Raw genomic sequence first — 24,677 nt, forward strand, 5'->3', positions numbered from 1 at the left:
TGAAATGAGGAAAAGAATTTTTTGACTCCAAAAATTGGAGAGCTTTGGAGGTCATGATCTGAAGTGGTGGTAGAGGTAGAAACACCACTCACATTTTGATACTACTGGATGTGATCTGCAGTGCAATAGATCACAAGCTGTAGGAAGGAATTTCCTCTTTTAGTACCAGCACAGAAAAATCAGGTCAAATGGGTCAGTTTTGCTGTGAAATTCCTGTGGTTCACTGGGTTGAAAGATCAGATTTCCTGCTGACCAATTATCTGAACAAACTTTGAAATCCTAATATTGGAAAAGGTGACATTTGTAATCCTGAGTTTTGGTTAAAGAAATAGAGATATGAAACAGCAGCAGGCAATGGACAAAGGTTATTCACACTGGTGTCCAGTCCTATGCCACAGTGATCAGTGGTGGGACCTTCATTGTTGGTATTTATATAAATGATTTGGATGTGGTTAGTAAGTTTGCAAATGATAATACAATAGCTGGTGTTGCAGACAGTGTACAATGTATGAAAAAATTACAGGGGGATCTTAAACAGCCTAGTATGTGGACTGAGGATTGGCAAATAGATTCCAAACCAGACAAATGTGAGGTACTTGCAATTTGGGAAAACAAACCAGAATGGTAGGGCCCCAGGAGTGCTTTAGAACAGAGGGAACGAGGAGTCCAAGTGCATAGATGGCTGAAAGTAGCATCGCAGGCAGATAGGGTGGTGAAGAAGGCAATTGGAATGCTGGCCTTCATCAATCAGGGACTTGAGTACAGGAATTGGGAACTTATGTTGCATTTAAATGGGATGCTAGTGAAGTATTGGAGTATTGTGTACAGTTTAAGTTGCCTTCTCGTAGGAAAGGTGTTATTAAACTAGAAAGAGTGTTGAGAAGATTTACCAGGATGGTGCCTTGGGGGCCTGAGTTACAAGAAGAGGTTGCGTAGACTAGGACTTTATTCCCTTTAATTTGCGATTGGAGGGAAGGGGTAACCTGACAGAGGTACAGAAGATTTTGAGGGTGAAAGCCCACAGTGTCTTCCCCAGGGATGGGGTGCAATAAACGAGAGGACATGGTTTTAAGATCAGAGGCGATAGACTTAAAAGGAAAATCAGGAGCAGTTTCTTCAAGCAAAAGGTGGTGCATATTTGGAATGAAATAGTAGTTGAGGTGAACAACTGCAACAGTTAAAAGATACCTAGACAAGTACCTGGAGAAGAGAGTTTTCGGGGGTTATGGAAAAGGTGGACCGTAGACCGTAGTGCAATAGACACTATGACTTTAATCCAAATAGGGAAGCAGATTGCAAGGGGTCAAAATAATAGTGAAAATGGTAAGAGGCTCAAGAAATTTTAAACTTTCAGGCTTTATCATCAGTCAAAAATCTACTGGAGGAACTCAGCAGGTCAAAGATTATCTGCAGGAAGAAAGGAAGCATTAACACTTTGAGTCAAAACCCAGCATCGAGAGAGAGCTGAGAGGCGATATAAACAGTATAAGGAGGAAAAGGTATGTGAGATGAGTGGTGGATTGAAAAGCGGTGTTTGATAACAGGCAGGTTGTGTCAGTTAGGGGAGGGGAGCAGAGGTGGAGTTGGAAAATAGCTGCAGGTGAATAACAATTTTGAGGCAGATAAACAGAGGAATGTGGAAAAAGAAAAACAGATAGAGCAAGATGGGGGGAATGGAATGTGAGACCGGAAGCAGCTGAAATAAACAGTGACACAAAGGGCTACAAGTGCTGAACTCTGATAAGGTGCTGAGAATGGAAACCATTCTGAGAGATATGAATGGCAGATGGAACCAGTTGAAAGGGTGGGTTAACTGTAGGTGAGCAGTACGTATGTAGTGGATAGATGGAAACAGGAAGGGGAAAGGACAATGATGGATGAAGTGGGGTTGGTGAGTTATGAGGAAAAGACAAAAGACGGGAGGACATCAGGAGGATCAAAGGGTGGGGAGACAGTGGAGGGAGATAAGTAAAAAAAAAACACACCAGAGGAGAAAGTTACCTAGAAATGAAAAAAAACTTCAATATTCATGCAGTTGGGGTGTAGACTACTCAGGTGGAACATGAGGTGCTGTTCCTCCAGCTTGGACCACATCCTGGCAGTAAAGAAGGCCAAGGATGGTCACAGCAATGAGGGACTGGGAAAGGGAATTTAAATGGCATGCAATGGAGCTCAAGGTGGGCAGTGCGATTCCAAATGTAAGTGCTCTGCGAAACTGATGCCCAGTTTGCACTTGATCTCAAAGATGTGGAGGAGGCCATTGGAGCACTGAATGGAGTAGTTGAGGTTGGAGGAGGTGCATATGAACCTCTGTCTCACCTGGAAGGGCTCTTTGGGTAACCTGGAAGGTGGAGAGGGAGGACAAGTGTTAGACTTACAGCAATGGCAAGGGAAGATGACATGGCTCAGTGAGGGATGAGCGTGAGTGAACCAGAGTCCTGGAAATTGGTTTCTGCAGAAGGCAGGAAGGGGTTGGGAGAAGATGACGTAGCTGGTGATGTGGGTCTCTTTGCAGTTAATAGAAGTGAAGGATGATATCCTGGTTCATAGGGTGAAAGGTAAGGATGAGGGATATATCTCTATTCTGTCTGGGAAGAGGCGTGGTGAGAGAAGTATGAAAAACAAAGATGATGCGAGAGCGGGCTCCATCAACCACAGCAAATGGGAAGCCATAATTCCAAGCAAAAGCAAAACAAAAGCTATTGATAATATAATGAGATATATTGTCAATAGTTTTACTGGTGTTAAAAGAAAATTAAATGTATTTAGGTATATTTTTGACGGTATTTCTATAGTCACTATTCATATGCAAATACTGTGCCAAGTATTGAAATAATTTTATTTTACTTTTTAAAAAATCTAATTCCACTCTTTTGGTTTTGTTATTTAATCCCTTAACAAATTCTATTTTCTAGTTTCTAATCACAGAACAGGTGTTTAATTTCAGAACCATGCAGACAGCCATTTTTAAAACTTCCATTTGGTACACTAACTTTCAAATTAAAATATTTATGACAAAATTGTAAATATTCAAATTCTGTTTAGAGAGCTTTCAATAATTAGCTATGATAATCAGTTCAACATTAATATTGGTTGCTGCTGAATATTTGCAATTTCAGTCTTTTGTACAGAGAAGTACATGAAAACACCATATTGCAGGAGTTAAAGAAAATATTTCCTTTTCTGAAATAATAACATACCTAACAAATTTAGAGTACAAGAGGGCAGCTACCATCAAAGCAGTTTTGTGCCATATTGTCAATTCTAAAATAAAATGCCACTTGCTTTTAGATTTACTGCAGTCCAGCTTTCATCAACAGATTTATCTCCAGCAGACTTTACAATAAAGATTCTGCACTGAAATAGCAGTTACTACCAAAGTGATCGACTGTCGTCAATGAACACTGAACACAGGGTTAATGAACCACTGAGTTTTAACTCTGTCTTAACATCAAAATTGTGATGTATTGCATTTAGGTGGAAAGAAAAGTATGGCTGTAAATTAGGGTGCACCTAACAATAACCAGGAGTTGAAGTTACAGCTGTCTAGATGATGAGCTTCTATGGAGTGGGTTAATCAAAGTTAAATCATCTGTGAAATAGTTGTGCTTTGTTAACTCAGAAGTCCTTGTGTCCTTCTAGGAATAAGGCATTTGACTCAATTTATTTCCTATAATCACAACACAATCAAACATACATGCAGCACTGAATGATTTTAGCTGAGAAATTAATTATAAATGCAGTTCAAAATCATAAATTAAGACTTATTATTGGAAAGAGCATCTTTCAGTTTAAGTGTGTAAACTTGTAATGTTTATAATGCTTCACTTAGGAAACTGTGGGTTATAGTTCCAAGACTTTATGTAATTTACATTTAACCTTCATTATTTCAGGTGAGCTTTAAATTGAGGGCCTACTTGTCTGCTTACAAGTTCAAGTGATCATTGGAAATCTTACAGCATGATTCACAGTCACATCCTAAACTACAAAAACCAGTTCTGATAAAATGCAGCTTTAATCACCTCACATTTCCAAGCTCCACCATGGACACTGGCCTCCCAAGCAATCAGGACATCTTCAAAATGCAATGTCTCAAAAAGGCAGCATTCATCATTAAGGATTCCCACAACACATGATGTGCTCTCTTCTTATTACCACCATAAGGGAAGAGGTCATCATCATCATCAGGTCCCATGCCCAGTTTGAGTTTTGACTGCTATGGCCCACACACTCCTGTTTCATGTCAAGTGGATCAATTCATTCATTGGTATTCATTTCCAGTTCTCTGGCTGCTGTCTCCATCATCATTTGTCTTTGTCTTCCTCTTGCTTTCTTCCCTTCAATCTTTCCCATAATTACCGTGCATTCTAACTCCTCTTTCCTAATCACATGTCCAATGAAGTTACGTTGCCTTTTCATGATCTCCTACATTATTTCTCTTTTTATGTTTGCTCTGTTCATGACATCCTCGTTAGATATTTGTTTCGTCCATGATATTCTTTGTATCCTCCTCAAAAACCACATCTCTGCTGCTTCAATTCGTTTCCTCATGTTACTAGATATTGTCCAACATTCTGAGCCATATAACATAACTGGATAAATGTAACATTTCAGTACTCTGAGGCGGGTTGTCATGCCTAGTTTAGAATTGGTCAGTATGCTCTTCATTCTCATAAAGGTGTCTTTTGCCATCCCTATTCTTCTGTTGATGTCCATGTCGCACCTGCCATCTGATCTCACCCAGCTTCCTAAGTAGCAAAAGTTCTGTACTTGTTTTATGTCTTCCCCGTTTATTCTCAGTCTTCAGATAGGATTCTCCTTCTTTTTGGATATCACCACGCATTCTGTCTTTTTGCAATTGATAGACCGACCCATTTTTGCACTTTCTTCAACAACTATATCAATTAAGTTTTGTAGTTCTTCCTCCGTACTTGCAATTAACATAGTGTCATATGCATATCTGAAATTATTGATGTTTTCACCACCAACTTTGATTCCCAAGATGTCTCTTATTTTTTGTAATATTGTTGCACTGTACACATTAAATAAATCAGGGGAGAAAACACATCCTTGTCTAACGCCTCTCTTGATTTTCGTAAACTGACTCACTTCTCCATCTATTCTTACAGCGGCAGTTTGTTCACAGTACAGATTTCTGATTAGGTGGAGGTCTTTTGAATCTAGATCTAGAGCTTTCTGTAATATTTCAAATAACTTATTGTGCTTCACTTTATCAAATGCTTTTGTGTCATCGATAAAACAAACAAACAAATCTTTTTGCACTTGAATAGCTCATTCTGGTAGTATCTTTAACATCAATATTGTGTTTCTTGTATCTTTGTCTTTCACAAAACCACTTTGTTCTTCACCTATTTCAGCTTCTATCTTACTTTTAGATCTTGTCATCAAAATTCTTATAAGTATCTTGGTGATATGACTCATTAAACTTACAGTCCTATGTAATTCACATTCTATTGCTCCAGGTTTCTTAGGAAGAGTGATAAATACTGATTTTTTCATCTCTTCTGGTATTATTCCAGTCTCATAAATGTCACTGATTAAATCAGTAAGTTTTTCAATTCCATAATCTTCAAGGGCGATAATTTGTTCTAGTACTAATTCATCAGGACCTGCTGCCTGAAGACACATACTCAACATTTTAGGAACAAATTCTATTCCTCATAATACCTTATTGTAATTTGTAGTTTTTTAAATGTATTGCACCGTAATGCTGCTGCAAGACACCAAATTTCACAACATATGTCAGAGATATTAAACCTGATTCTGGTGTCTTCTCAAGTATCTACAAAGAACTCCAGTTGTAGGAAGCCGGAGGAGGAAGGTAAGCCACAATTATTTTGACAATTCCATTTTTATCAACATTGATCCAGAATACTGTCATGAAGATGAGTGATCACCATAACGTGCCTTTAGCTCACAGTCATGGAGCTTTATAAATATCAAAGCTAGGCCTGGTCTTTCAGATTTGTGGTGAGTTCAATGACTGGAGGTGTTCTTTACTTTTGGGAACTATATGACAGTTTAGTAATTGAAGCAGGTTTCCAAAGCCAACAGATCTAGTTAGCACAAACATGGAGAGCAACTGCTTTTGGGCAGAGCTGAAGTACAGTAGGTGGATTAAAAAGTGAGAGCACACGAGGTTCAAAGCATTAATCAACACTGCAACATTGAAGAGTCTCCATTATGAGCTAATTTGGTTTCTTCTTCTGTAGATAAATCCCCCTAATTACAACAGTTAACAAATACATCTCAATTTTAGGATTTGATTTTGTAATCTATTAAATATTCAGATGAGGAATGTATGGTTACAAATCATCTAGGAACTTGAAAAGATTAATGTCAATTAGCATTTAATACAGAGAAAAGAAGAAACATTCTGAGAGGAAGAATAAGCAATGCAAATACATGCTAACGAGAGAAAATGTAGCCCCAAGCAAAAGTGCATTAATTTATAATTCAAAAACACATAAAATTTGAAGGCCAAGTTTATGAAGTTGTTTGCCAAAAGTGTGGGAGTTCTACATTCTTTTGAATAAGAGTACTATGTACAAAAATAAAGCCAATGATAGACCAATTCACTATTAGGTGGTTAGGAAAATCTTCATACAGTTTTGGGCAACTTATTCTCATTAGATGATAGAAGCCCAAACAATGTTAACCAAGATGATCATCTGGTTAAGGTTTTGGTTTTAAGACAACACTGGAGGCACTGGATACTTTTATATAGCAGAGAAATTCAATGCAAGATTTGATAGAGTGTTCAGAATTACAAAGAATTTCCATGATAAAATATTTTAAAAATTCAACAGATGGTGAATGAGCTAGTAGATGATATAAATATATCAAAAGAAAGAAGATATTTTATTTTGGTGAGATTGTTAGGACATCGAAAAACTAAATCAGATAAGATTTCTTCATTTTTACAAAGAGCAAATGAGTTCAGGAGTAAGTCAAGATGGACCATACGTTCATCGTTCTCGTTGAACAATCAATGTTGTCTCAGCCTTCCCTTTAGCACATATATGCTATGATCTAGAATTGATGATGATGGGAATTCAAGTTTGTGGTCTTATAATTTGCAGACAATGGAAGAGTCAAAACAGGTAGTAAGAAGTCGAACACAGTGCTGTCAAATGACATTACTGAGGACATCATAAACATGAAAAAGTATGCATGCCCAAAGAAGATCTTTTGCAACTTTAGAGGAAAACTGTAGATCCAGAAAGGAAAACCTGGATACTAATATATGGAGGACTTAAATGCCCATCACCAGGAATAGTTTAGTAGCACTATCATTGCCGTAGCTGGCTGACTAAGCACCTTTCTTCCTCTTGCTCCTCCACATCCCTCTCCTTCCAATCCTTGTCCATCCTCCCATTTTTATTCCTTCCCACCTCAAGCCACCCCCGGCCCATGTACCCATTGTTAACCTCCGAACTCTTTCTGGCTCCATCTATTTAGTACACAGTTCACCCACAGGATCCACCATAAGCTCCCATCTGGATCTGTTGGAATCTTATCAGATTCCAACATTAGTAGCCTCTGCATTCCTGTTTATCTCCCTCTAGCAGTTATCTCCAACTTCACCATCCCCTTCTCCCCTCCACCTTGTTCCATCTGCCACTCCTTTCTTTTCCTCTGCCCTCATCAACTCCATCCTTCCCATCCTCTAGCTGGCCTTTCCTGCCTTTGATCCCTCGCCCCTTCCCAGTTCATCAATTACTTTGAGCTCTTGTGTCTCCATTCCCCCACTCCTCTTTATACTGGCCATCTCCCGGTCACTTTCAACCCTGATGCAAGATGTGACCTGACAATTCCTTTTCCTCCAAAACAGACAGTCTTTGTTCAACATGAGGGACAAATCAACTTGGCTTCATCCTTACAGATCTACCTGTTGTAGGTGCACACGTCCATGACAGCATTAATGGAAGTGTCCGCTGCAAAAACATTGTGGAGCTCGTCACACCTGTTGTAAGGCGATACAATTGTGCTAAGTGGAATAGATTCAAAGTAGATCTAGCAGCTCAAAAGCAAGCATCCATCTGCAGTTTGAATAATCTGCGGTAGAAAGGTTTAGTGAAGAGTGCAAAAGGGTTTACTGGAGCAGCATCTGACATACTTAAACAAAAAAGGTCTGCCAACTTGGTGAAAGTGCAATACAGAATACTTACTAAACAGCAGAAGTAACAAGGAATAAACAGAAACACAACCAATGAATCATATTAAACTGAAGCTCTATAGTCTTGCCACATCTAGTTATAGACAATTCAACAAACAGGACATGAGGCATCAACTAGTTTACATTACATATGAAATATAGTTCACCTATTCAAATAAAGTGCAACTGTGTGTGGCAAACTACAAAATACAGAAAGGAATATGTATAAAAAGTCATGGCTATTACCAAATTCACCATTAGTGGCAATGTGATGTGAGGACTATTATTGAGATAAATGAAATATATTCAAATCACCAAAGCTGTGAGACAGCTGCAATACCTGCAGCTCCACAGTGCAGCCACTACGTTTTATTATATTAAACTAATCTAACCTCTGTGGATTTTGCTGTAAATTGCACTTCAGTACAGTAATAACATAGTCTGGAATATTTTACTTTTTATGAGCATATCATCATCATCATCAGGTGCCATGCCCAGTTTGAGCTTTGACTGCCATGGCCCACACACACTCCTGTTTTGTATGAGCATATATCATTTGTAAAAAGCAATGCAAGAATATGATTTTGAAAAATATTACAACAAATACTTATCTGCCACATTACTGAAAAACAATTTTTTTAATAGAGAAGTATTTTTTATTTTATAGTTTTTCAGTAACATCTAAAATTAGTATTTTTATTTTAAATATCAACATACCTTCAGCTTTCTGTGTAATAACTGGAGTTTGTGTTCCCTTAGTATAAGTAACAATCTCTCGTGGAAGAAAATCTACCTGTGTGATCTTTGCCATCTCCAATTTGATTGTTCCACGCCTGTCAACAAATGTTCAGGATAGGAAATGAAATTTATGTTAGAAAATAATCATGTGAGCACTTCTAAGGATTTAACAAAACATTGTGGTATTCTCACTTAAAATCAGTAAGAGTGCAGATGAAAAATATAAGCTGGTAAATAATTAAAAAGTACAATTTGTAGCTGTTACATTCAAGTTTTTCATAAAGTAGCACAAATGAGGTCAGAAATATTTGTTAATTAATTCTTAAAAAGTAGAAAAAAATAGAATAAGTAAGCAATACCCAAGATCAGATTCAGCTTGAAGCTGTAGAACTGAAGGATCGGTATCCCAATGAAAGGTCCTAATTGATTGACAAGTCAACCATGCAGCATTATCAAAAAGAGTTTAAATTAATGATGTTAGTATTGATGAACATATTACAGACAATTATTATAAATTGAGTATTATATTTGCTAAAGTACATTCACACAATTACATGTTACGGCAATCAATAATGTTAAAACTTTCAAGCTATACAGGAAGAAATAATAATCTAAGGAATTTATCAAAAATTAAGATAAAATTGACTAAAAGAAAATGATTAGGTCAAGTGGGTATAGAAATATTCAATGATAGATTAAAATACGCCTCAATAAAGGGCTATCCAATATGGCATGCAGTGAACTGAAGAAAAATTTAAAAGGTTTTGGATTGTGTGTCCTTTAATCGTGAATGATCAGCTCTGGCACATATGGAAAGAGATACTCATATACAAATAAAATTTCCCACTGCGACATTTCAACTGGGGCACTAGGTTTGAAATTCATTGACTCTCTCCCTCTATTAATCCAATAATAAGATTGAGGAAGAAGACTGGGACCTAAAAACTCCAGAACCGAAAAAGTTTTTGACAAAAGAGTTAGCTGAAGCCTTTCGTCTCACTGAAGCCGGGATGGTAAAGTTAGAGACGCAAAATCCTAATACAGAGAGGTTCATCTAAGTTTACCGTATAGTTACTGAGGGCCTCAGCTGCTACAAGGCCATTTATGACAAAAAAAAGAAAAGCTCTGCATAGAAAGGTAAAATATATACTATATACTAAGACAAACATTTGACTGACGCTAAATAAGAACCATATGCACCTGTTCCAACTTACCTACAAATTCGACTTAAAGACAGACTTAGGAACGGATCTCGTTCATAACCCGGGGACTGCCTGTATATCTTATTTCCTCATAGCAAAGGAGGCTGCCATGACACCTACCAAATACATGCCAGTTACCAGAGCGTTCCTATCTCTCCACATATCTCCCTGTAATCTATTCTTTGTAATGTGCCCATCAAAGACCCCCCCCCAATTTCACTCCTACTTACACTAAGGGTACTCACAGTAACCAATTAGCCCAAAAGTATATCTTTAAGATATATTAGGAAATAAAGAATCAGAAGAAATCCACACAGCCACAGGGAGTGCATGCAATCTCCACCCAAAGCAGAATCAAACCCAAATAAGCTAAAAGTATGTGTTACCAAACCAGCTATTTTTTAAAATAAAGCACTTATGTAACCAGAGAGTTCTTAGCAATTCACCCATACTATATTTCAGGTTAGCAAAAGTGTCGTAACAATATTCTAATCTCACTAACATACCAAGTGCTGAATCATTAAACAAAAATGCCTTTTGGGAGATTAAATAATTTTGTGTGGTGTGGAGCCAGTAAGGTTTTGATGACAACTTACTGCTGCCCTAGTTCTTTACTGACAGACATTTGACACAAATTTCAGATAAATTCTGCACAAGTTTAAACCTATCCAGAAATCTAGCACTGGCATTTATTCAAGTATCTGCCTTTCATCTATCCAGCATAGTCTCCCTTGTGTATTCATCTCCAATTGATGGCTTATTCATACAATCAGCATGCACCAGAGCTGCATTTTCGCTATAAAACTGCCTTCTCTCAACTTCAATATTATCCTCAAAAATTCCTCTAATCTATTCTTTAGTAAATATCTGCTATCTTCTTACCCACTATTATTCATTTCTAATTATATTTTGCTAAGACATTTTGGCTATTTCATTAGGTGAAAATTACCATTAAACTTGCAAGTTGTGGTAGCAATACATTGGGCTAGATTAAAAGCTGATACTGAAGTAATGTATGATAGTTACTGTTACAATTTGTTCAGCAATCTGTGCAACAATTATACTGCCCTGTCTCTAATTTTCACCATAGTAGGAACTGCTTTCGGTGAGCTCATCGCTGTATCATCTTGAATCTCACAGTGTATTTTAGTCCAGTCTAGTGATTCATGCTTCTCTGTTGTTGACTTAGAATGAAAGTACTACAGCATCCTAACTGAATTGACCGTTCAAACTTGTTTGGAAACTTCATAGCTCATCTGTTAGACATCTAGAAGCATTGTGTGCGGCTGGTATTGTATTGGCATCAGCACTGGACATCAAGGCAAGTGGTCCCAGCTTTGAATTAGGCCAGTTGCTTGCACATTTCCATCCGTATTGGGGTGAAAATCGAACTAGCAACTCGCCCTTGTAAAAATCAGACAATAGTACTAACGAAACAGCAAGGTCGCTGCCCAATACGCCACAAGGCGCAGAAAGGAACAACAAATAAGCATTGTACTATAATATCAATCAGTAAATATGACACTGAATGCCAATAATTTGCAAATGAATATGTGACATTTGTAACAGTTATTTTGCCATGCCAATGAGTGAACAAGAGGTTAAGCAAGTAGCATCTTTGACACGTGTAGCACAATGAATATCAGAAAATTAAATGGGTTGCAGCATAAACCCACTACATTTTCCTTCAATTTTAATTGAAAGAAAAATCAGGCAGGCACTTTCTCCAACATTCACTGTGCCACCACATGAACTTAGATGAAGATTCAGAAAAATAAACCCCTATAAGAATCTTAAATGTATACACAGTCTGCTAACTCCAGAAAATACTTCTATATACTCTCTGGACATTATCGCTATTTTATAATTTGGTAGATATGTTGCTTTGTTTCAAATTTTAAAACACAATGCTGAATTTCTCCATCCAAGTATGCTGAAATATTCATAGAATTAACATATGGTTTTCATTAAAATGGTCAGCCACAATTGACTGCTGTATTTATTTAAAGTTGCTAAAACTGATTAAAACTCTTTTCTGAATACTTTATACTTAAGCTTTAAAAAGTGTGCATTTAAAATGGACCTATATCTAAACTAACTTCTCAGTCCCAGCGAAAAATGCATTCTATCTTCTTCTGAATTAACAGATTGTTTCCATTTTTAAAAATGCATACAGGAAATTGTAACATTTGTACAGGAACTGGGTTAACAAGTAACCCCACAGGTAAAGAGCATCTCTGAGACTCTACTGGCTTTTGAAAATATGTTAACAGTTGCCAAGTCGTGACACCGGTGTAATTATAGGTTAACTATAGCCCCAGGCATTAGCAGAAATGTCTCTGCTTTTGCACTCTTGCCAAGGTTCCCTTCTAAATGTTGAAGTACTCAGTAGAATCTAGGTTTTTCAATGAAAGTTATCTAAATAATTAAAAGATATGCATCCAGGATGCAAGTCAATAATACTCTTCCAATAGTTTTAGTCCTGATTGGCAAATTTAAATATTTTGCCTTTACGATTATGTCTTCTTTAATTTTCTTGGCAGACCAAAAACTGAGAAATTTATAATGATTACTGAATTTCCATCAGTGGTATAGAACTTATACGGATGGTAGAGTATCAACCAAAATGTTACTTTCAAAAATATTTAAGAACTTCTGACACAAATTAGTACTTAAAAGTCTTAACACTTACATCAAATTCATATTATGCCAATGAAGTTCAATTATGTTTATTTTTAAATGAAGCAATGTTATTCACTATATTTTAATACTTACTACAAAATTATCCAGTATTTATAAAAAAAACTTCTTGTTAAGTACTGTAATGTAAATATTCAGGTCTGAAGAAAGTGTTTTAATACAAACCTTCAGTGTACATTTCAAAATCTGATGGACCAAAAAATAAGTTATCTAAAATGAAGCCATTTCCTTTACATGATAAATTAGATTCAAAGTTCAACGACCAAAGTAAATTTATTATCAAAGTACATACATGTTACCACATACAACCCTGACATTCATTTTCTTATGGGCATTCACAGTAAATATAAGAAACACAATAGAATCAATGAAAGACTGCCTCCAATACGACAGACAACAACCAAAATGCAAAAGATAACAAACTGCAAATACACAATGAGGAAACAAAACAAAATAACAGTAATAAATAAATATCACGAAAATGAGTTGTAGAGTCTTTGAAAGTGATGCCATAGGTTGAACGAGCAGTTCAGTGATGAGGCGAGTGAATTGCTTGACATTATCCACTCTGGTTGAAGACCTGATGAATGTTGGGTAATAACTATTCTTTAACTGGTGGTGTGGGTCCTGAGGCTCCTGCACTTCTTCCTGATGGCAGCAGTGAGAAGGGAGCATGGCCTGGAAGATGGGGATCCTTGATGATAGATCCTGCTTTCCTAGGGCAATGTGCCATGCAGACATAATTCTCAATTATATTGCTTTTCTCCATTTCTTAATTTGTGTGAGGATAACTATGTCAGGCTGCTGCCTGACTAATACATGGGATGTTCCTTCCAATTTAGACAAAAGGCCCAAATATTTTGTGATGAGAGCTTTGCAAAGTCAAATAATCTGGGAGACAGTTTGCTCATCTGAATTTGCTAACAAGGTCAATACTGGGTGGTCCACCAATTTCAGTCTTCCTCTGTTTCAAAACAGCATGGTAATAGGCTTTCTAACACTATAATTGAAAAGTTGATCAAGATTCTCAAGAACTAGACTTGGCGCAGGTTCCCTGCAATATAGTAGCATTGCAGAAAGGATCTAACCATCCAGGTTGAAGCTGCTTTGTCATCAATTGTCTTGTGTCTTTGTATCACAAGAAATAAATTGCTAGATGTGTTCTGACTTCCGAAAATTACATTGCACTTAATGCAAAGCACTTTACAGAAATACACGCACTTTACAAAGTGACATTTCACCCTAAGTCATTGCATTTCAATTACCAGCCTCTCAACTAAAATGTTCTGGTTCAAGCAGAACATTCAGCTATAACACATGATCCTCCTTTTATCATAAATAGAAGTAGGATCTTGTGCTCATTGAATGTTAAGAGAACCACAGCTTACAAAATCAGCAAGGCATCCTGCTAATAGTTTTAGCTTTTCTTTATTTGCACCTCTTAGTTGACTTGAGAGATCATGAAAAATGGTGACACTAAATACATACATGCCTCTTTTTAAAATCTTGATGAAAGGCAGAAGGATCAAGTTTTTCAGAGAGGTGAACATTTTGCCTCTAGGATCCACCAATTCATATTTCTTGAACTGTCTGTTGTATTTTCTACTGCAGGAAATGTTGATAGAATAGACACTATCTGTACAATATGGTCACCTTACTGGAGTAATTAGACTCTAGTCTGATAGAGGGAGCATTCATTATCGTGCTAAGCTATGATAATACAAATCTACTATTCCCTGTTCCAAATATCTAATGCACCAGTTGACATGACATCTATCTGGATTATACCCTCAGTGTAACAGCCCCATCATAGTTATGTCACAAGTTGAAAGCAATGATGTGATTTTACAAACCAAAATTGATCTCAATGTTTATTTCTGCTTTAATTTAACATGAAAGGAGGTAAATCTAGTTCACTAATTACCCATGATTTCATTTCTAACCATCAGAAGAAAGGAAGAAGTCAAAAAAAAATATGCATATAACAGAACAACAAATTATCTTATTTTGGTCCCCTGCATTTATATGTGAAGAATAGCTATCGAAAATGCAAACATATTAATGGGAAATATGTTACCAAAGGACCCTAAATTAAAATAAATATGAAGGATTATTCGCAAACTTAGTTGCTTTAAGTTCCAACCTTCCTAGTACTGCAGAAGGGTACCTCTCAAACAAAAAGGAAAATAAATGTAAACAAGAAAGTTACCATCAGACTCACATTCCGTATCATCTAGCAGCAGTGTGAAGAAAGGCATTCATAATCACTTATAAATCACAAGAGACCTCTGAGAATTGCACTTGGAGTAAAACTATGGGAACATACAAATTTCAGGAGGCTTGCTGTATATCAAACAGCAGCATTCACATCAGGAGAATGGAACAATAATGGAAAATGCAAACAGTATGAATCAGGCATTTTACTAGTACTTAAGAATACAAATGGTAAGTATACAGTATGCTGACATACCTTGGTCCAAGAGTGCAATCAGCAGAATCCTGGCTTCCAGCCTCACTTGGTGTACTCACCGATTTTGAGGGAGGAGACGTAGGAGGGACTAAATAGTGAAACAGACAGGTATCCGCTGTTACTACCCGTAGTGGATGCACTGGTAATGATGTTTCAAAATTAATTTACATGAAGTATTGAACAAAAAAGTGATGGCATTAAAGAAAAATACATGAATGAAATGAAATTTAAAAGAGAGAAAGGAAAAGCCATAGTTAAATTCCATGCTGAACTTCCATGCACAGTACAATGTAAGCATTCAGTTGGTGGATGAGCAACCTGAATTCTGTACTTTAGTCATGCTTTTATTGAATATAGGAAAGGTGTATTGCCACTGGTCATTTGAAAGGCCTAATAAAAGCAGTATCCCTTTTGCTGACATACAGCTGTGCACAGATTAAAAACTATTACTACCATATTCTTAAACATTTTACTTTATAAGAAAAAAGTGTTCAGACTAGATATCGTATTAATTTGCCAATTCATGGAATTAAATATTGTGCATTACATATGAATATCTTTATGAAGTATGCAATATTTCCTTTTAAAAACCAAATGCAGGTCAGAGAAAAGGGATAAAGTTTAGCTTGTTCTGTTAACATGCTTTTGCCAATCAGGTGAATTCAAAAACAGGTATTACAAAGGTGACAAAAGGTTTTGCTTACAGATTGGTGAATAAATGTAAAATGTGTAAAATAGAACAACTCACAGAAAATCTTATCTTCATCATCATGAATAACATATTCATATAGAAAGTGATGACATATACAAATATTATATACAAATTACATGCAATTAGTAGGCTTCCAGATCATACAAGAATTTAACTTTTTCATTATATTTTCTTGCCAAATGAATATTTTAGGTAGGGTTACACCAATGAACTCATGTGCTTGAATTGTGTGTCACACTCAAAACACTTGTTATAGATTGAAATGTTTTATAAGAAAGATATTAAAAATAAATTTATTTTGAAATACATTAAAACACTATAAAATAAAAAACTAAATGCATCTGTCCCTCAGGTGAGGAACTTGTGTGTCTACCAGCAGAATGGGAAACCAGATGAAATATGGTCTGATTTCCAATTCACCCAACTTCCACGACACATGCGCAGATTACAGACAAGCTGACGTATCCCTGGCTGTTAGCTGATAATTCTCCACAGAACTTCCAGCTAAAAACTGATACACTCCAGACAAATTACTTTACTATGACTCTGATATAATTAGGTCTCATGTCTTTGCTCATGGCAAACTGGATGAAAAGAGAAGCAAGTCCAACAGTAAAGGAAGTTATGGGGATCTTTTTTTTTTGTTTAGTCATTTAACTTGTGTGTCATGGATGCAAATGGTAAGGCAGATGGCAAATTTGTTACCTATTCTTATTTGAACTTGGCAAATTGGTGGTGAGCCATCTTCTTGAACAGTTTTTTCTGCTGAAGGTATTCCTATAGGCATTGCAGAATTTCAGCACAGTAGTATATTAAAAAAATCATGATATACTGTACTTGCAAGTTAGTAGGATGTGTAATTTAGAAGGGAACCTGCAGGTAGTGGTATTCTTTCTTGGTAATAGAAATTGTGGACTTGGAAAGTGAAGCTGAAATGATGTTATGTATTACAGGCAAGGTATGCCAGCAATGGGAATAAATATTTAGGATGGTGGAGGGGTGCAAAACAGGCTGCTTTATCCTAAACAATATCAAGTTTATCACTGAGTATTGCTGAATCTACACTCATCCCAACAAGTTTAAACTATTCCAAAACAGTTCTGATATCCTTTGTAAATGGTGAAATGACACCAGAGTATTAGCAGGTGAGTTACTGGCATAGTCTTCAACCTGCATCTTTGGTGACAGTGTTTCTGTGATTGATCTAGTTGAATTTTTAGCCAAGATGACACCCAGCATGTTAATAGTGACGGTTTCATCAGTGATAATGCCATGAAATGTCAAAGGTGGGAAAGTGGCTAAACACAATTCAATTGGAAACGGTCACTTCTGCTTACCAAATGTTAATTGCCACTTATCAGCCTGTGCCTGAATGTCATCTACACCTTGTTGCATGCAGGTGTGGAATACTTCATTTGCTGAGGAGATGGTAATAGAACTGAACATTCTGCAATCATTAGTGGACATTCCAATTCAAATGTTATGACGAAGGTTATTAATGAAGCAACAAGAAATAATTCAAATTCAAACACTGCACTAAATGTCCTAGGGCTGAAATAACTGACTTCCACATGAGCCACAACACTCTTAGCAATTTGAATCCTTTCGCTCGCTCTCCCATCCTCTCACGGATGTTGCCTGACCTAATGAGTGTTTCTAGCACTTTCTGTTCTTTTTTAAACATCCATCTTCCTTCTGTGCAAGATTCAATTCCAACTGTTGGAGTGATTTCCCTTTGACATACATTTACTTTAGTTTTACCAGGGCTTAACGCACAAGGAGCAATAGGTGGCTTTGGCTTATACAGGATTGAGTTCAGAAAGATTTCATTGAAATCTACTATATATTGAAAGGTCTGGATAGAATAGATGCTGGGAGGATGTTTCCAATAGTACAGTTGTCACAGATCCAAAGGCACAGCCTCATAATAAAGGGACGTCCTTTTTAAACTCAAATGAGGCTGAATTTCTTCAGTTAGAGAATGGTGAATCTGTGGAATTCATAGGTACAGAGGGCTTTGGAGGCCAGGTAGCACTGAGTGCTTTTAAGACAGATATTGATGAGTTCCTGATTGGTAAGGGGGTTAAGGGTTACAGTGAGAAGGCTGAAGAATGAGGATAAAAAAAAAGTCATGATTGAATGACAGTGCAGACTCAATGGTCCCAATGACTTAAATTTGCTTCCGTGTCTAATGGTTTCATGGTTCACTGAGCTATACTCAGTAAAATGCTACTTTGATGTCAAGGGCAATCACTGTCCCTCCTTGGAATTCAGATTCTGGAGATAAATCCCAAATTCAGAAATGGTGATTAGGCTAACCAAGACTGTGCACTTGGACATTTATATGGACATTTTCCATCATTTTCCTGATATAGATACCTGATTGGGCAGTTGTTGGCTAAATTGGATTTGTCTTGTGTTTACTTAATAGGGTGTAACGGCAGGTTTCCACATGGTCAAATAGATATCAATTTTGTAACGGTCCTTAAAAAAACTAATCTTTTTGAGGCATAGCGTTTTGAAGGTACACTCCATACTGGGGAGGCTAGTGCCCATGATGGAGCTGGCTGAGCTTACAACTATTTAGCTTGCTCCTGTATGCCTCCTCATCACCAAATGAAATTCTGCTAAAAATAGTGTGTCCTCAACAAATTTATAGATGGCATTTGAGCAGTGCCTAGCTACACAAACATGGGTGTAGAGTAGAGCAGTGGACTAAGCACACATTGCTGAGGTGTGCCAGTGTTGCTTGTCAGTAAGGAGGAGATATTATTTCTGATCTGCACAGACTGATCTCCTAGTGAGGAAGTCAAGGATCCAGTTGCAGAAGGAGATACAGGCCCAAGTTTTGGAGCTTGTTGATTAGAACTGAGGATATGAAGGTGTTGAATGCTGAGCTGTAGTCAATAAACAGCTGTCTGACGTAGGTATTACTGTTGTCCAGGTGAACCAAGGCCAAATGGAGGACAGTGAGATTGCACCCGCTCCAGACCTATTGTGGCAATAGGCAAATTGCAGTTGGTCCACATGACAAAGCACTTCGTCACAGTAGACGTGAGTGCCACTGGCAACAGTCGTTGAGGCAACTCACCTCGCTTTTCTTGGACACTGACAAGATTGTGCCCGTTTATCAAAAAGTGAATATGAAATAAATGTGTTAATAACTCACGGTAGAAGGATTAAGGGCTGATAATGAGATGGATCATGATACCTTTTTGTTAACATCTGTGATCTTATTACATATGTACCTATGAAGTTGTTGAACAGCAGTGTGCAGATAAGAAGAGAAAGGTCAGTTTAAGGGTAACCAAAGATGATACTACATTCAAAAAAAGAGGAAAGGGAGGTAGGAGATGGAATGATGGGTGGAGCAGATAAAGGAGTCATGAGTATGTCTTTTGACAAATAAGTGAAAAATAATGCCAATGAAGAGGTTTAAGATGGCGCTGCTGAAAGAGCAGTACCTTACTGGCAGCAAATAAAACTGCTAACTACTCTATTAATTACACTTTTCTGGACAAAGATCACTGCAATCAATAGCTTGTAAGATAAAGGAATCAAGAGTATGTCTTTTGACAAAAAAGTGATGGTGGCAGGCTGAAGGAGGAGAAAGTTCACCAAAGGAGAGAAGCAATTCTATATAAGCCAACAGCCCGAGTCAAAAAAGGAAACTACGCTGGGAAAAGGACTGTGATTGCCTACCACATCTATTCTCCTCATGATTTTTATATGCCTCTATAAGATCACCCCTCAGACTCATATACCCCAGGTAAGGAGCCTCATTTTTATAATTCAAGCAACCAGTCATAATATCATCCTCATTAATCTTTTCTGCACCCTTTCCTTGCCTAACAACACCATTCCATTATCTGGCTGTCCAGAACCATGCGCAATCCTCCAAGTGTGGAATCACCAGTGACTTAAATAATTATAACATGATATGCCAAATTCCTGTGCTCAGTGCCCTTTCTGCTGAAGTGACCACTGAAGGCAGTGTGCCAAATGCCTTCACCATCCTGCATCACCACTTTCAGGGAACTATGTACCTGTACCCTAAGTCTTTCTGTTCTACAACATCTGCTGCATACATCCTGTCCGGTTTAACTTACCAAAATGCAAACCCTCGAACTTGTCCAAAGTTAAATTCCAACTGTTATTACTTAGCACTGCCCCAGTTCATCAAGATCTTGCTGTAATCTTAGATAAACTTCTTCACTTTCCAGTACACTACCAATTTTGATGTTAGCTGCAATCTTACTAACCATATTAACAATATCATTCTCCAGCTAATTCAAAGTTCAAAGTACATTTATTATCAAAGTATGTATACTATATACAACTTTGAGATTCATCTCCTTGCAGGCAGCCACAAAACAAAGGAACCCAAAAGGACTGTCAAACACCTAGTGTGCAAAAAAAAACAAATTGTGCAAACAATAAAAAGTAAGCAAATAACATTCAGAACTAAAGTTAGCATAAGTGAATTCACAGCCACGAAGCTAGTCATCACTGCAGCCAGTCCAGGAGCCTATTAGTTGCAGCCTACAGCCTCAGTTCAGTACAGGGAATAAATGTCACCAAGCAGTGAGCTTAACGTTGGTCCCTCCCTCACCTCTGGCACCAACAACCTAACCTTTTCAATCTGACCTGTGTTATTTCGGCCAAAAGTCAGCTCGTTCCACACACTCATGACTGGGACCCGCTGCCTCAATTCAGATCCACCACTTCAAATTGGCTCCCAGTCTGCTCCGGCAAAGGCCAAACAGTAGCTTGTTCCTCACTCTTGGGCACTGGCCCTGTCGCCTAAGTTAAGCCTGTACACAACATGCTGCAACCTTCCTGTACCTTCAAGATTTCACTTCACACCACAAAAATGTCAGGTGGTACAGGCAGTTCAAAAGCTCAACTCCAAAAGGGAAGTTACAGGCTATTGATTGCAGTGATCTTCGTCCAGAAAAGTGTAATTAATAGAGTAGTTAGCAGTTTTATTTGCTGCCAGTAAGGTACTTCTCTGTTTCACCCAGCGCCATCTTAAACCTCTTCAATGGCATTTTTTTTCACTTATTTGTCAAAAGACATACTCGTGACTCCTTTATCTGCTCCACCCATCATTCCATCTCCTACCTCCCTTTCCTTTTCAAAGTTTTTGAATGTATTATCATCTTTGGTTACCCTTAAACTGACCTTTCTCCTTTTATCTGCACACTGCTGTTCAACAACCTCATAGATACACATATAATAAGAATACAGATGTTAACAAGAAGGTATCATGATCTATCTCATTACCAGCTCTTAATCCTTCCACCGTGAGCTATTAACACATTTATTTCACATTCACTTTTGGATAAAACCACACGTTCCTCCAATTAAATGAAAGGTGAGCTAAAACACATACTTCAGCCTAAATCTCACACACTCTTCACTTGCATATTCTGTTCTCTTTCTATGTCACTCTCTTAAAACTACTTGCAATTTCAAAGTCCTCTATGACCATCAGCAGAGCTTATAACCATATAGTTTTGCTATTAGGAGTACATAACCACTGCTGAAACCTGTCCATGATTTTGTGATCTCCAGTATCAGTTATGCCAATGCTCTCCTATTTATACTTCCATCTTCCAATCTCTAAGTTTCAGATAAAAATTTTACTGTCCACACTTCTAACCTGCACTGTTTCCATCTCATAAATACATTCATGCCCACTGGCCCAAACTAGCTCCAAGTTCACCAACATCTTACATTTTTAATTTTCATTCACTCATTCAAACCTTCTCAAGGCCTCAGCTTACTTTTCCCCTGCCTTCAGTCCTGCAACCTCAATATTCCCTTCAGCTCACAATCGTGCTTTCAGCAGTATAGACACCATGCACTAAAATTCCCTCTTGTAACCTCACTGTGCCTTTACAAATTTTTCCTTCTTTTAACCTCCTTGTCTCTGATTATAATTTTGACCATCCACTCTAATATGTTTCTCTGGCTCGGTGTCAATTTTGTAAAATACCCTAGGACATTTTCTTACATTAAAGTTACTTCATAAAAGTAGCTTTTTGTTCCACTATCATCAATCAATCGTCTCATATTGTGCTGCTCCTGCTCCATTTTAGCTCCCTTGACCTGCTAATTTTACTTTCTTTTAAGTCTTAAGGTCACTGTGTTTAACTTCCTCAAAAGTGTCTGCTAATTTCCTTCAAATCTTCCCAAAGATAAAGCAAGGAACAAGCAACCTGTTAAACTGCTATATGCCACTCTAGCAATATGTGCACCATTTAATGATTTCCAGCTTACTCCTGGTTAGTTAGCTTTGTTCATGGCACTGTAGCAGAGCTTGACAAGGAGAAAGGGTATTTTGATAGGAGTCATAAAATCTCTCATGCTGAGAAAGAACACAAGGTCATATGAAAATAAGAAATGGAAGCAAATGCAAGTCGTCCAGCCCCTCATGTTTGCACAACTACTGAACTGTAATATGGTTAACCCCATAACCCCTTAATATGTAAAAAAAATGATCAAATCACTGTCTTGAATTTATTTGGTGACTGAACCTCCAAAGCCTTCCAGGATCGAGAAAACCAAAGACTCACTACCCTCTGGTGAAGAAATTTCTTTACAACTCAATCGTGAATGACTGATCTCTTGTCTTAAGGTTATGAACTCCAAATTCTAGGCATATTAAAGGAAGGAAAAAATATACCTCTATCTAAAATGGAGGGCTATGGGTAACCCTAAGTAATTTCTAAAGTAAGTACATGTTCAGCACAGCACTGTGGGCTGAAGGGCCTGTATTGCACTGTAGGCTTTCTATGTTTCTAAAATGTCATCATTCCATAAGAATCTTGCAAATATAATTGACATTTTTCTAGAGTATATACTTAGTCTGTTTAATCTCTCCTCTTACCAGGAATTAATCGACTGAATTTTCGTTATACTCCCTTCCTCCTTAAGACCAATCTTGAACAAATTCTGGGTATTACTAGTGACCTAAATAATTGGACAAAGAAGTATTTACTATTGCACTCAAATACTCTTGTTATGAAGACTAACATACTGACTAATCTCACCTACACATTACTTTTCAATGAAGGTGCAGCATGTTATCAATTGGAATGACCAGAGTAAAGTATGCTGCAGAGAATATGGAGTGTGCTGGGGCAAGTTTAAAAATAATAAGGAATGCAAGTGTGAGGAGCAAAGAACACAGAGGATGACAACAGGGAACTGTACATGTAGAGGACACAGATGAGATGGCTTTGTTCAAGCAATAACATATCCTGTTAAAAGCATGGGCGAAGCAGAGAAAAGAACAGTGAGTTAAGTGAGAAGTCTAATGAATGGAATAATAAGTGAATGGAGAGTTAACAAGTGATGGAAAAGTTGAGAAAGAGGTTGGGGGCAATTTTTAGGACAGAATTGCCAATAAGGGTAATTGAGAAGCAGAAGAGTATAACTGGAAAGGTGAGTTGATACAGAAACACAGTGGAGTGTAGACAATATGGGCAAGATTCAAAAATTAAAATAATATTTGATAAAGGTATCAATATAAAGAAAAGAGACTGCTAAGAAATGAATGAATGGATTATTGTATTAAAGGAAGTTGTGACATAAGAACAAGAAGAAAACCACAGTTGGCTACAGCCTGCAAATTTTGCAGTTTGAATCTGATTTCCTTCTTATCCATGATCAAGAGTCCAATCACTCTTCTGAAATTGAAAAGCAAGTGGAAAAAGAGCAAAAAAAAAAAACAAACTGCTGAAGGAACTCAGTAACTCAGATCAGGGGTGGGGGGGGTGGATGGTTAAATGAACAGCAACGTTTCAGGAGCACTCTTCAATTGAACTGAAAGATAGAGCGGAAATAGCCAGTATAAATAAATGAGGGGAAGGGGGTGAGCAAGATCCAGGCGAGGAGGGGTGATAAGTAGATGGAAGAGAGAAGAGTAGAAATAGTGACAGATGCTGGAAGGTGATTGATGGAGGCAACAACAGACTGCAGGTGATGGAAGTAGAACTAATCTGAAAAAGGTGTGCACTATCTGCCAAAGATGAAACAGTACAAGGGATCCACTTAAACACATATTACTACTTCCTTAAGACCACTGGAAATCTATATTGTAAACATAATATTTTGCTGTCAAACTGTTCACAACCTTTCTTTAAAAATAGCATGAAATCTGACTCACCATGAGCAACAAGCGTGTATCACTTCATGCCTTTGTAGCAACCAATACAAAAATAAATCTATATCACTATCAAACCCAATTAACACAATCAATTCAAACAATTGCTGAGTTTGTGGTTTAACTCACAATAAATTGCTACATGATAAAGTTAAATGAAATATGACAAGATAATGTTTTCTATTGTTGCTACAACAAGTTCTCCAGCTGGACTTCACAAAAGCGCTTATTTCCCAACAACTAATTCTATACTGAGAACAGATAAACATAATGATGCTTTACTGCCCTCTACTGATACCCCAGAATTATTAGAAAATAAATGGTTTTGAAATTTTAAAGCCTGAAAAATTTGCAAATTTTAAGAAAGGAATAAAATAAAAAGGGAAAATAAGGAAAAAGAAAAATGTTCACTTCAATAAACACTTCACATGGTTAGCTAGTTACATCAAAGAAACCTGACAGAGAAAATTCATCTTTGGAACACTGTGCTGATCTAAAACATA

The 24,677-nt window shown here is 37.3% G+C and overlaps 1 protein-coding gene across 2 annotated transcripts in view; it reads right to left on the reverse strand.

The window, feature by feature from the left end:
• The window catches only part of LOC140199578 (cytoplasmic dynein 1 intermediate chain 2-like), a 95,803-nt gene that overhangs the window by 40,549 nt on the left and 30,577 nt on the right, over positions 1-24,677 (reverse strand). For both annotated transcript variants that reach the window (XM_072261882.1, XM_072261881.1), the window contains exons 4-5: positions 15,290-15,377; positions 8,897-9,012 (exon numbers count right to left, since the gene is read on the reverse strand). In XM_072261882.1, coding sequence (XP_072117983.1) covers positions 8,897-9,012; positions 15,290-15,377 — 204 coding nt within the window. The remainder of the gene's footprint in view (positions 1-8,896; positions 9,013-15,289; positions 15,378-24,677) is intronic.

Source organism: Mobula birostris, chromosome 6 (assembly GCF_030028105.1).
Source record: "Mobula birostris isolate sMobBir1 chromosome 6, sMobBir1.hap1, whole genome shotgun sequence".
Classification (NCBI taxonomy): domain Eukaryota; kingdom Metazoa; phylum Chordata; class Chondrichthyes; order Myliobatiformes; family Myliobatidae; genus Mobula; species Mobula birostris.